The sequence below is a fragment of the Mastigoproctus giganteus genome, chromosome 8 (genome assembly GCF_048544385.1).
Source record: "Mastigoproctus giganteus isolate SK-2022 chromosome 8, ASM4854438v1, whole genome shotgun sequence".
In the NCBI taxonomy this organism is placed as follows: Eukaryota; Metazoa; Arthropoda; class Arachnida; order Uropygi; family Thelyphonidae; genus Mastigoproctus; species Mastigoproctus giganteus.
In genome coordinates, this window is record NC_143582.1 from 149,447,949 (window position 1) to 149,462,456 (window position 14,508).

Sequence of the window (14,508 nt, forward strand, 5' to 3'; positions counted from 1 at the left end):
TTTGGAATCTCCTCTCTTTGATCTTCTCTGGCTTAAAATCTCTCTACCTCATTGTGTCAAATTCATCTGTTGTCTCTACTGTTCTCCCAACTCCACTAATCACTTGGAGCTCTTTGACTTCCTCTCTTTGCAACTTGACTTTCTCCAGTCCAACTTTCCTGACAGTGAAGTAATTTTCCTTGGTGATTTTAATGTTCACAACTCCAGCTGGCTTCCGTTTTCTAGTCACACCGACCCAGCAGGTCGAGATGCTGAGGCTTTTGCAATTACTAATGACTTAGCACAGATTGTTCATTTACCTACAAGGATACCGGACAATCCTAATCATACAGCCAATACGCTTGATATTTTTCTCACAAAAAACCCTTCTAAGTACACGGTCGAAGTGAGAGGTCCTTTAGGCACTTCAGATCACAACTTGGTGATTGTCTCTTCTCCAATGGAATCTTTATCTCATGGCTATTCCCAACCACGTGTTGTTTGGCATTACAAGAATGCAGAATGGGATGACCTGCGAGACTTCTTTTCCTTGGTCGGATTACTGTTTCAAAAGTTCTGATGTCAACGTTTGCTCAGATCGTGTCAGTGAAATTATTCTTGCAGGAATGGAAGCCCTTATCCCACACTCCACTTTAAAATCTCGTCCTTTATCTAAACCTTGGTTTTGCAATAAATGTGCTAAGGCTGTCCAAGAGAAGAATGTTGCATATCGTAATTGGCTTGTTTCTAATTCTTCAGTTTCATTTTCTGCCTACACCAAAGCTCGCAACAGTTGTAGAGCAGTTATTAATCAGTCCAAACTAGAGTTTGAACAGGCTAAGAGTAGAAAACTTGCTTCTTGCCCTAATGGTAGCTGAGCATTGTGGTCTCTTGCCAAAGCTATTGGCCACAACTTTTGCCCATCTTTGCTCCCACCTCTGTCCAAACCAGATGGTTCTGTTGTCACTTCAGCCAAGGATAAGGCTGACCTGCTAGCATCCCATTTTTCTTCCAGCTCATGTATTAATGATCTTGGTAAAAACCTCCCACCATTCCCAACACGCTCCATTCAATGCCTCCTGTGGTCTTCCGTCAAAAGGATATCAGAAGGATTTTGATGAATCTTGATGCTAAGAAAGCTCCAGGTCCTGATGGTATTTCTCCACTTGTTCTCAAAACCTGTGCTCCTGAACTTACTCCTATTCTTTGCCGCCTTTTTTCACTTTCTTATTCCAAAGGTGTTTTTCCTTCTGCTTGGAAATTTGCTCATATCCAGCCAGTTCCTAAAAAGGGTAACAAATCCCTCCCATCCAATTATCGTCCCATTGCAATTACTTCTACTCTTTCTAAAGTAATGGAGAAATCAATTAACCGCCAACTCTTAAACTACCTAGAAACCTTCCGTCTGATCAACGATCACCAGTATGGATTCCGTCAGTGTCGATCCACTGGAGATATTCTGGCTTATGTTACCCATTTATGGACTAATTCAATGGAAAGGTTCGGTGAAACACAAGTAGTTGCTCTTGACATCTCAAAGGCTTTTGATCGTGTTTGGCATAAAGGTCTTCTAAACAAGCTTCCATCTTATGGTTTGCCAACTGTTTTTAGTAATTGGTTATCCAGTTTTCTCTCTGATCACTCACTGAGGGTGATGGTAGATGGCTCTCTGTCTTCTAACTTCTCCACTAATGCCGGTGTCCCCCAAGGTTCAGTTCTTTCCCCCACTCTTTTCCTCTTGTATATCAATGACCTTCTTCCATTGACTGGAAATCCTATCCATAGTTTTGCCGATGATAGCACATTGCATTCAACTTTCCATTTTGAGAAACCTTGTCCTGCTCAATCAGCTTCAACTTCTCGAAAATCTGCTACCAATTCTTTAAATGCCGATCTTCAGGTAATTCTCCAGTGGGGCAAAGACAACTTAGTTGATTTCAACCCTTCTAAAACTCAATCTTGTCTTATATCTCGCAAAAAGGATTCTTCTGCTCCTATGCTTATCTTTAGTGACAGTCCGATTTCTAGGCAAAATGATATATCTCTTTTGGGGATTACCCTGACTTCTAATCTCTCTTGGCACAAGCACATTACAAATATTGCTTCCTCTGCATCTAAAAAACTTGGTTTTCTCTTTTGCTCTCGGCGTTACTTTTCTTCCAAACAGCTGTTCACTCTGTATAAATCGCCAATTCGCCCTGCCATGGAATATTGTTCCCACATCTAGGGTGGTGCCCCCAAAACCTCTCTCAGGCTTCTTGATTCCATTCAGAAGAGGGCAGTTAGGTTAATTAATGATTCATCTCTATCAGAGTCTCTCCACTCGCTTTCTCATAGACGCACTGTTTCTGCTGCATGCCTCTTCTACAGATACTTCCATGGGCACTGTTCTTCTGAATTGGCTTCTATAATTCCTGCTCTCTCTTTCAAAACAGTCCGAACACATGCCGCCACCAGCCAACATCCATTTACTGTCCAACTTCAAACCCACAGAACCAACTTTTCATCTTCCTCATTTATTCATTCAACTGCCGTTTTCTGGAACAACCTTCCTTCATACGTATTTCCTGAAAATTACAATCTACAGAAGTTCAAGTCCAATGTCAACAAATATCTTCTTTCGTCTTCTTAACCTCAAACCCAAGCACGGTATTAAGTACTATAGGTTCTAATACCTCTCGTGTTTGGGGTTCACATAAAAAAAAAAAAAAAAGAATTAAACTAGCCTTAAAAAATCTCCCTCCTGACTGCCCATTAAAATCAGTAATTTACACGGATTCCCTCAGCTCAATCAAGACTTTGTGTAGTTCCTCAGATAAATTTCACCCTGTTATAAATGAAATTAGAAAATTATTACTAAAGATTAAAGAACGTCACCAACTGGTCGCCTTCTGCTGGATACCAGCACATTCTGGTCTTTTAGGCAATGAACAGGCTGATAAAGCTGCAAAAAACCCAACCAGCTTAGATTTAACCAATATCCCTGTTCCAGCCTCAGACTATGCACTAATGATTCATGCTGCATGCCTATCAGAATGGACAGCACTATGGCATTCCCAAACAAATAATAAACTCTTTCAGATTAAACAGGTTCCGAAAATCTGGCTCTCCAGTGTCCGGACATCAAGACGAGAAGAAGTAATTCTTTCAAGAGTAGGAATAGGTCGTACTTACCTGACCCACCTTCATTTACTCACAGGAGATGATCCACCACAATGTCCACATTGCTATATAAATATGACTGTTAAACACATTCTCATTAACTGCCTCTATTATAAACAAGACAGAATTTCAACCCTGCAATCACTGGTTATCCTTCAACAACCAATAACCCTAGAGAATTTGATAGGTGACAAGGCAAATATATCTGAATTATTCCGTTTTCTGAAGCAAACTAGAATTTTTAATCTTTTCTGATTAAGGACATTTCAGACAGTACGATTCTTTCCCTTTTCCTTTAATATAAATGAATAGGCGCATTATAGCCAAAGTAGCTTATGCTCCATGAAACTCCCACAACAACAACAACAACAACTTGCAAAATATCTGTTTATACCTATTCTAGTTATTACTTGAAGCTTTTGATTTCTGGTTGATTTTTTTTTTTTTTAATTTGGAGTCTTGAAGTGTTCCGGATAATCCAATCCCGATTAATCGAAAGTCTGCTGTATATAATATAATTAATAATGGGTTGTAGTGATAAAACAGAATGTCTAAAAAATAATGAAAAAATAATAATATATAATAATGGATGATATAATGTATATCATCCATTATTATATATCCTCACTAATCTGGAGTAATTGGGGGATGAGGTCATCCGAATTAGTGGAGCAGAAGATAACCTTAAAAGAACAAAAACTTAGAACACAAATAAATGGAAAATTTAATAAATAAAATATAGGTACTGCTGATGAAAATAAATAAAAAAAATATCACTGTAGAGCCTTTATTTAAAAACTATAAAAAGACAATACATTTATCCATCAGTAGATAGATAAATGTATTGTCTTTTTATACATTTATCAGGTGATGCTGGTGTCGCACGCCAATGGTACTTTGCCGTTGCTGTGAATACCACTTAAATACAGCTTCTTCCAGCAACACTTCTTTTGGCTTTTTTTGTCTGTCTATTTGATACACTGCTTTTATCACTTCCCACATCGAATTTTAAAGCAAATGTTTTTATAGATTCGTTTTGTTTTTTAATATCTGACACAGTCTGTTTTCTAATACCAAATTCTTCAGCAATTTTTTTCCTTTTTCAAGTTCTATCACTTTGAGCTTGTTAATAATAGTTAAAGTAACATGTTTTCTTTTTTTATTCCACTTTTCAATTCTTTAGAACTCCTAATTATCTAAAATATATATATGCACATAATGCATATATATATTTTAGATAATTAGGAGTTCATAACTTATGTACATAATTCGTATAAAGAAGTACGCAAATGAAGCGATATAAGCAATAACATCCGCCTTCAGATTTTTGTCAGCAACCATACCGAAAACACCCAAAACAATTGAATGTATGTTCCATCTCTCTCTCTGCATGCGCGTGCACACACACACACACAGTCAGAGTGACTTATTTGCCTTCCTAAATCTCATGTGTCTTTCAAAGTACTCAACTGTGAACAGAATTTTTCATATTTCGATCCGGATTAACTGTAACCAGACTAGCGAGGGTTTACTATATGTATATATATATATATATGTATATATATATATATATATGTATATATATATATATGTATATATATATATATATATGTATATATATATATATGTATATATATATATATGTATATATATATATATATATACACATATTAGTCAATTTTATTTAATGGCATCTGTCTCTAGGGAATTAGGTGTATAAGGACCAAACTAACAAGTTATAAAAGTAAACTAGCTTTAGCCTGGAAGGCCTATATAAAATTATATTATTGAAAATAAAAATCATGATGAACAATGAAAATGACAATAAAAAATGATAATAAACAATGAAAATTGTAAATAACATTCTCTCACTTGGTCATCGGTCTGCTACTTCTTCAGGGGCTTTGAGCAGACCGATAGCCAGACTAAAAGAATGTCTCATACCTACCCATTTCTGTTGTCCCCATTCCAGTTTTGCCGGATTTTAATTTTTAGGTGATTGTATTGAAATTAATATAAATTAAATGGGAAGTGCTAATAAATGAGAAAAGATATGTGTTAAATTTAAATTTTGTAAAAATAGTATCAGAATCAGCAAACTGGGATAGGCGACACAAAGCCCAACGAGCATGTATGAGATTAAATGAGAATGGGTTCTTACTTTCTTCTTGTTTTGTGGTGGTCAGACTGAAAAGGGATCAATTCCCACCTTCTGGTTGTTTTATGTGTTGATTAAATGATACTGCGCAGCCGCGCTTTTCATTGAGTATGCTGTGAGGGTGAAATTGCTGTAGGCAATATGCCCTATGTCAATGAAATGTTCTGGATAGCTTTGAGAGGGTTTATATTTGATTAGTGGGGGGGAAGGTTGCTTCTGATGGCAGAAGGAACCTATATAAATGAAATGATGTGTTTATTCAAGTACAATAAGTGTTAGTATAATTAAATACAAGAAGTATGTTAGTGAAAAATACTAGATAAATGAGAGCTTACATATGCTCAATTTTTCCTACGTTCTATTAATATTTTGGAAAAAAACAAGGGGTTACCTTTTATTCAGTGCGTAGGATTTCTTCTTTCCCAAATCTCCTTATGCGAATAAATTACGAAATGATACTTAAAACAAATTTACATAATTAAAATAGTTTAAAACTCATAATGTATTCCTCACTATTGAGGAATACATTATGAGTTTTAAATGATAATAAACAATGAAAATTGTAAATAACATTCTCTCATTTGGTCATCGGTCATACCTATTTATATGATTCCCAACATACCCCTGTTTTGTTAGTTTCATTCTACCTACCCTGTGAACATGACAATAGCCGAAAAGTCTTAGTCCACTTAAGGGTGGAATCGTTTAGTTATTTTTTCTCATAGTATTTTAATAGTAATTTATTGATATTCCAGTGAGGAATTTTTAATTGCATGGTTTTATGGTACTTTCATCTTATTTTAACAGCATTTTATTTGTATTGTAATTTTGCGTTTATGACAAAATGTCTTCCTTCACTAAAGGTTGCATGGGGGGGTTTAATATTTCTGGGGCTGGGGTGGGGTTCTCCGCTGTGATCCTGGGGTGTTGGACTGTCCGTGTGTCAATAGTGAGGAATACATTATGAGTTTTAAACTATTTTAATTATGTAAATTTGTTTTAAGTATCATTTCGTAATTTATTCGTATAAGGAGATTTGGGAAAGAAGAAATCCTACACACTGAATAAAAGGTAACTCCTTGTTTTTTTCCAAAATGTTAATGAAAAAGTTTGTTAATGTAAATATATAGGAAATGCTATCCCCTGGACAAGGGCTGCCATAGCTTTTCTAAGGCATAACGACCCGTATATGTCTCCGAGGGTACAGGGTGAAAATTCGATGTGAATTTTCACCCTGTATCTCTAGGTTTTATACTGTTTGTAATTAAATGAAGGGATATAAATGTTATGTGTTTAAAATACCTTAGGCATGATTATTCTGTTGTTGGGAGTTTGATACGAGTTGATAAATTACCAATTATTAGATTGTCTGTTTGGGGGGGGGGGATTTTTGGTCAGCCGAGTTACAATGTGGTCAGATGACGAGCCTCTTCTGAGCACAATAAACCTGGGAATCAAAATTGGGAAGTCATTATCTTAGTTTGATGAAGGACACTGGTTTTTAGACAACCAGGCAAAGATGGGCTACGGGCCATTTATTGGTGTTATAGTTCTAAACTGGTTCAATGTATTTTCAATAAGTGTATTGGGATTGGCATTGGGGTGGTGTAGGTTGAGGTTCACAAGTATGGCCGTTTTAATATGGTGTCTGCTGTAATTGGCAGGTATATTATTCTTGATGAGACTATCTATCAGTTTTTTTTATTGCTTCCATCATGTTATCTAGATTATTGCAGATGTGCATTAACCTGTTTGTCTGATTTCTAATAGTGTTACCATGGATATGCTTAGCCAAATTGTTCTCCCAGTTGGTAAGCTTTATAGCTGGGAAGCTAAAATGGTCTCTCTTATCATAATGTCAAGCGTAAACATTGTCAAATTGGTGATGGTGATTTGGCTGTCGAGATAGCAAGCTTGTAGGTTACTATCCGGGTTGGTGCATTCTATGGTTAAATCTGCAGGATAGATTTACTGGGCTATAATATCGAAATTGTCGAAATTGATAACCAGGACATCATCAATGTATCTGTAGAATATAATTTCTTCTTTGATATTGTTTTCGAAATAATGCAGGTAAAGGTTGGCTGTGGAGCAAGAACTACTAGCCCCCATAGCCACTCCCCTACTCTGCACGTAAGTGCTGTCTCCCATAAGTACGTAATTGTTTTTGACACTAAGATTAATAAGGTTGTGCAAGTACTGTTTATTACATCCCATTAAATTCTGATAAGTTTCGTAGTAGTGTAAAAGAACTTTTTTTTAAATTGTCATGTGATATACTGGTGAAAAGGTTTTTAAAATCGTAAGTGTTATAGACTTCTGATTCTATTGTTTTTGTTTTTGATGTAGTCTAAATATTTTTTGTTATTGGAGATAAATTTAGTATTAGTGAGTTGGTTGGCTATAATATTTAATTTGTCCTCCATTAAATTACTGGATGATTTTATGTAGCTGTTTCTGCCAGAGGTGATGAACCTTTTTCCAATCGGAACTTTATGGAATTTGGGGATCCAATATACGAATGGGTATCTTGTATTATCTATTTTTAATTTGATTTTTTTGTGAATGGCTATAGGTTTTTTGGTAATGCAGCTAGGTGTGGAGTTCACGAGCTTATATGTATCGCTGAGGTTCATCTCCTCTTTAAGCGTGTCAATGTAGAATTTTTTGCATATAACACTGAAGTTGTTATTGGCCTTATCTGTATTTGTAATGACGAATTTATTTTGTAGTTCTTTCGTTTTATAATTGATTCTTTTAAGGTTGTATTGTTTAATTTAATTTTGGTGTGGTATGATTTCTTTGAATCTAGCCAGAATAAGTTCAGTGGAAGTATTTATCCAACTTTGAAAGGCTTCTATTGGTGTGTTGAATTTGTAGACGGTTTTAAAGGCAAACTGTAAAAGATCCATGTAAATAGATTTGCATGTGTTTTTTAGGTTGGCTTGGATGTTGGGTCTGAATTTAGTTCCCTTTTTCATAATCTCTCTTAGGGTATGGTCCTCTATAATGTTAAGGTCGCCTGTAATGATATGATTGTAATGGGGTTCTATGTATTTTTTATATTTGTTTTCCTGGCAGTAACAGGGTTGATCTGTGGTGTTCATATTAGCAATGGTATTTTTATAGTTACATATGGCCATCCCTATTGGCTTGTTGTATCTGTTTCTGATTTCTATGTTGATATTTTTTATAGGAAGGTATGTCTTGGTTTTATTTATATCTTTGATGTTGACGTAGTCAAATGAACAATTAAAGAATTTTATAATGCAGTATTCTTAAGAGTTCTATGAGATACAGAGTTATCTATGGTGTATCTACACCGACATTATATAGATATTAAACTTTTAACGTATTATGCCTTGTGCATTTAGTTATTTTTAAATATTCTCAATATAATACGTAGAACACTTCCATATGATACTCCCCAGCAATTAAAGCGATTTTCGATTTTTTTCATTTTATTTGCTGGAGAGTATCATACGGAAGTGTTCTATGTATTATATTGAGGTAAACTTCTCTTATTATTTTACAAATAATTTCTGTTATATATTTCAGTTCAACAGTTACTGTGTCATTCGTATGGTGTTGCCACCTGAGTGCTATATTCTGTTTCTGTTATAATTTCTCACTGCATAAGTGCCACCATTATTCAATCCCTTGCATCCATGGATCAATCAGTGTATGCTTGGATTTGTCTAATGTTCGAAATGCAATGATTCCCTGACCATTATTGGCCTTGTTGTCCTCTGTTGAGAGATGGGGCTTAATGGTCAGTCTTTCATTTTGTTAATGATTTCATTTGGTCCAGTATTGTAGTTGACTTTCGTTTCATATTTAAATGATATTTCACCTAATTTGGAAAAGGGCGCCATTAAATTATCTTCAATTGGATTTTAAATTATAATTTGTTACGTAATATTGTAACTTTTGCCTTGTTCTAAATTATTTAAGAACATTTATTTCTGCAATACCCTTTCTCCTCCCCCCCCCCCCTTTGTGTTATCTTATGATATATGGTTTATTTCATTTTCGCTCATTTGGTTTGCCATGCTACTGGCATTGAATTAATTATTTTATTATATATATATATATATAATAGAAATATAAGAGGAAGTGTTATTTTTTCAAAATTATTTAACTTCAGTGCATGTATAAGAGGAATTGGTGAACATTATTTTATTAGACTACTTACTTAATTTATTAGATTACTTCAGTGCATATATACCAAGGTTTAGTTTGGGACATCAGTGAGATAATTATTTATTTACAACTGAAGTGGAATGCACCTCAGGCAAAAACAAAATCAAAAATATGATGAAAATAATGAAGTAAAAAAAAAAAAAAAGTGAGGAATAATTTGTCATTGAACAGAGCATGTTAAAGTACAATGTTTAAATGCATTACAGTCAACTAGTGGAAACCCTATCAAGAGATTCTATGAGTCAAGATATCTTAATACTAAAATAATAATATTATTATTTTAGTATTAAATAATAAGGATGTTAGTTTCGTTTACTAGTGAAGTTCTTCCCTCTGATTCAGATCAGAAATGATTACCCACTTAAAAGAAAAATTAACAAAACAAAGATAACAGCTTAAAAATTTCAAATCCTGACAGTACTGTATTTACCAAAAAGTTGCAACTTTTTGTAAATGATTTCTAAATTTCAAACTACATAGTTAATATGAACCAGAGCTGTAATGCTCAATACGGTCTATGTTGATATCAATATTTGTAAAATAATAAGAGAAGTTTACCTCAATATAGCACGTAGAATACTTCCATATGATACTCTCCAGTAATTAAAACAAAAAAAAAAAAAAAATCAAAAATCTTATATTAGAGTAACAAATAATTAAAAAATAATTAAAAATCAATTTAATGGAAAAAAAAATTTTTTTCGTTAAATTCTTTTAATTAATTTTCTTATTTTTAATTGCCTTAAATTGATTTTTAATTGTGTTAAATTGAGTTTTAATTATTTGTTACTCTAATGTAAGATTTTCGATTTTTTTTTTTTATTATTATTTTATTATTTATTTATTTTTTTTTTTTTTCATTTTAATTTCTGGAGAGTATCATATGGAAGTGTTCTGCGTACTATATTGAGGTAACCTTCTCTTATTATTTTACAAATAGCTAAAAAAGAAAACTGCTTGTTGGAAAGGAGGGAATGTTGTCTTCTACAGATCCAAAACCTGGATAAAATGCACATGATTTTATTGTTCTGATGCTGAGAAAGAAAGATTGTGACAATGAAAGTTAATGCACAAAAGAAACATGTTTAAAAGAAGCTTGTGTTACATAATTTACAAAAAACACATTTTTTAAAGACAAACACCTATTTATAAGCATCAGTTTCTTAATTTGCTGAATTACTGAAATATTGAAATGCTGAAATATATTTTTGTATTTTATTTTATATGACTGTAATTATTAAGTTCATAAGATTTTCTGAGTTAACATTAGGTAATTAGCTAAACTGCTTTGTGAGATTCATTTTCCCTCCCCCTAGATTTCAAGAGATCAAGCATTAAATGAAGTAAAAGATGATATTCTTAATAAACTGAAAGGTATGTCACTGGTGATCATTTTCCCAGTATAATTTTCATTTTTACATATATATATCCGTATTAGGTGAAGAATTATTTGTAAATTTTAACATTATAGATAACTTAAGGTTGTTAATGAGATCAGCACCGATTAATGCCATCTAAGTAAAAGAATTATATTTTTACTCTATCATATCTATAACATATATATATATATATATAATTAATTAATAATAATGATAAGTTGTAGTGAAAAATCGGAACGTCTAATGAAGAACGAAAAAATTTAATAATATATTGTGCTGGTTTATGGATCTGGAACACTGCTAGTAACAACAGAAATACCTAGCAACCATAATGAAATATAGACAAATATATTAGATAAGTGTAGGAGTAGGTGTGCTGACCTGTCAGGTGTAGTCATAATGGAAAAAATTATTAAAAAGTGCTTGAAAAATAAAAGCAGATTACATAAAATTAAATTAAATTAATAAAAATATACAAATACAGTAAACCCCGCTATTCGCGGTATCTGTATTCGCGGTCGCTGATTTAACATAAAATGAAACCTTAAAAAATGTGAATTTTGAAGCGCCGTGAACATTTTCCGCCATAAAAAAACATGGGCGTTGCTAAAATTATCTTTCCCGGTCAAAACAGCGCTCAGTGGGTGGGGGGAGAGGGGTGACAAAATCGCGAGCGTGGATGTTTCTCGCTAATCCTTGTTCGGTATGTGTTATGCGCTTGCCATGAAAGGTTTCGTCGTTTGTTTTTAATTTATATGCTTTTAAAATTGAATCAATTTATAAATTGATATGCTTACAAAATTGATAAATCTACCATTTTGCAGTGTAAAAGACTTTTTCGAGTGTGTTAACGGAAGAAAGTGACTTTATTTGGACAAGTTCTTTCTAACCCGTACAAAAATATGGCTACGAATAACAAGGGAAATGTGAATGTGAAATTATCAAAGAAGATGATGACATTGGCGAATAAAATTGAGTTATTAGACAAAATTTCTAATGGTGAAAGTGTCTCCTCAGTGGCCAAACATTATAAAATCAATGAGTCAACGGTACGATCAATCAAGAAATCGGAAGAAAAAATTCGCCGTAGTGTCTGTGAAAACGCGCTAATTGCTTCAAAAATTTGCTCTGTAACTCGTGATGTTAAATTAGAAAAATGGAAAAGCTTTAAATCTTTGGATAGAAGACCGAACTCAAAATAAAATTCCGTTAAGTTCACTCATTATTCGTGAAAAGGCAAAACTTCTTATCAACACTATAGCGAAACTGATAGCACTGGCGGGATAAGTTTTTTAGCTAGCAAAGGTGCTGGTTTGAAAGATTTGTTTGAAATTTCTAATAAATATTACATTTAATATTAAATTGTTTCTTATTTTCATTTCGATGCCATATGCTTGCATTTCACTATGTGCTGTCTATGTACATAGTCATATTATGAAGGTACCTATAATACATACATAGACCAAATTTTAGACTAGTTTTTCTTATATATTTCATACTTTGGAACGGAACCCCTTTATTACTATGGGAGCCATAACTCAGTATTCGCGTTTTCGGTATTGCGGCATTTCTCAGGAACGTAACCCCCGCGAATAGCGGGGATTTACTGTAATACTTAATTCTATAGATCCTAAGATTTTAACTGTGTCATCAAGGACTGGCAGCCAAAACCGAAGGAAATACAGCAAAAAGGCCTTGCTTTTTAGGCCGATGCACCTAATAAATTTCCAAACAAACAATATTTTATCTGAAATTATTAGGGCAGTCTGAGGATGTAGAGAAAACTACTAAACATACTACTATAATTTCACCTTCGTAGAGTTCGGGTACTTTTACTCCTACTCCATCAGCCATTCATCCCACCTCACTATCGGCATGTTTCTTTTTTCCTTAACTTAATAGTAGCTAATTGGCTATTTTTCGGCGTGCTACACACATTTTACTGTATCCAACACACACAGGGGGTCACCACACGGTAATTCTCACTAGGGGGCCATACATTACACTTAATAACATTTCCTTTTTGACTGCAGTTTGTGCTACATATGGTTCATCAGCTTGGACACGGTAAATATGCCTTGTACCTTATTCCTACTTTAATTTCTAAACTTACATTTTTCGTTCTCTGTCAGATCAACGATGATCAATGAGTGCTTTTCAGTATTAATAAAAAACCTTTCTTATTGTATTATGGGTTAGATTTAAATTTGTGTAACCTCTAAATTTATTACTTGTTACATTGCACCAAATTATATTTTTGGTTATTCAACCTCAAAATTGATTTTGCCTTAGTGCATATTCATCCTCACAGAAACAGAGAACCCCTTGTCGCTTTCAATTTGTTTGGTTGACCCCAGACAAAGTCACCTAGATTGTGGGTAAGCAACGATAAGTTTTGTATATTATCCTTTTGTATATATACTAACTTTTGCACATTATATTATCCTATATGTTTTCTATAAATCTGTTGAGGTATATATCTTAATATGAATATCTTAACATGTTTATCTTACTATAATCTTCCTCTTAATATTATAAAAATACTATATACAACACATTATGGACTGAATGCATCCATTGCCACAGCAAGTGCATTATCCATAAATACAGTTTATTAATGTCAGTGTATCAGCGATTGCTACTCATTAAATATATATATATATAAATAAAAGATAAGATGGATTACCAAACATTCTGAGGCTCTTTATAACTAGGAGGAGGTCCCACATCTTTTAAGCTAGGCTTGTTGCAAATAAATTAACCTAAAGTCCAATCCTCACCTTTCTTCTAAACTAGCAACTAGTTTAGAAGAAAGTTTAAATGGAATTAATGCTATAATACTGGAAAACATTACCTAGTAGAGTTAGATGGGACAGATTTAAGTGAAAAGTGGAGAGGGTGTAATGGGAGGTGCCATCTCTCCCCTCCCCAAGGGAAGGGGAGTAAATGTTATAGGTAAAACACAAGGTTGCCATATGGATGCTGAGAACCCACTTCAAAATGGAAGACCTCTGCAGCATTCCAGACACAAAGAAAACTAACATCCTGGTCATGGAGATGCATGGCCAACAGGGGAATGAAACTCCTTGCTATGGATTGCAGAATATACTGCTGGACCCCTACCATCATCATAGATGTATCCAGGAGAATGGGGGCATGCCAGCCCTGGTGGCTGCTATAAGATATACCCCAGGCTGATGCAGGCAGCTGATCTCCACTACTCCTCCCCCACATAACCAATAGTACTTGCTGTTCAGTCAAGTGACTGATGTGAATAGCAAGTAACACTGGTTATCTGGAGGAAGAAGGACGTACAGACAGAAGAGGAGAGGTGCATCCATTCACAAGGGTGGCCAGTATAATGTCGCGTCACTTTGGTGGGATATAAGCAATAAGAAAGCAAAAATGAGAGTAGAAGTGTGTTATAGGCCTAATTACTCTGAAGTATTCAGCTAACAGCTGTACAGAGATGTAGACTGGCCAGTAAATTAGTGTCTTATAATGGGGAATTTTAACTTTCCAGATATTGACTGCAACTTGTGAGTTCGTCACTCAGACTAATAAGACTTTTGTGGATTTATTGGATGACTGTTTTTGCATGCAACATGCATGTAAAAACAGGCAGCA

The 14,508-nt window shown here is 34.1% G+C and overlaps 1 protein-coding gene across 1 annotated transcript in view; it reads left to right on the forward strand.

The window, feature by feature from the left end:
• Positions 1–14,508, forward strand: part of PNPase (polyribonucleotide nucleotidyltransferase 1) — a 389,999-nt gene that overhangs the window by 142,800 nt on the left and 232,691 nt on the right. The window contains exon 9 of the mRNA XM_090380364.1: positions 10,819–10,876. Coding sequence (XP_090236490.1) covers positions 10,819–10,876 — 58 coding nt within the window. The remainder of the gene's footprint in view (positions 1–10,818; positions 10,877–14,508) is intronic.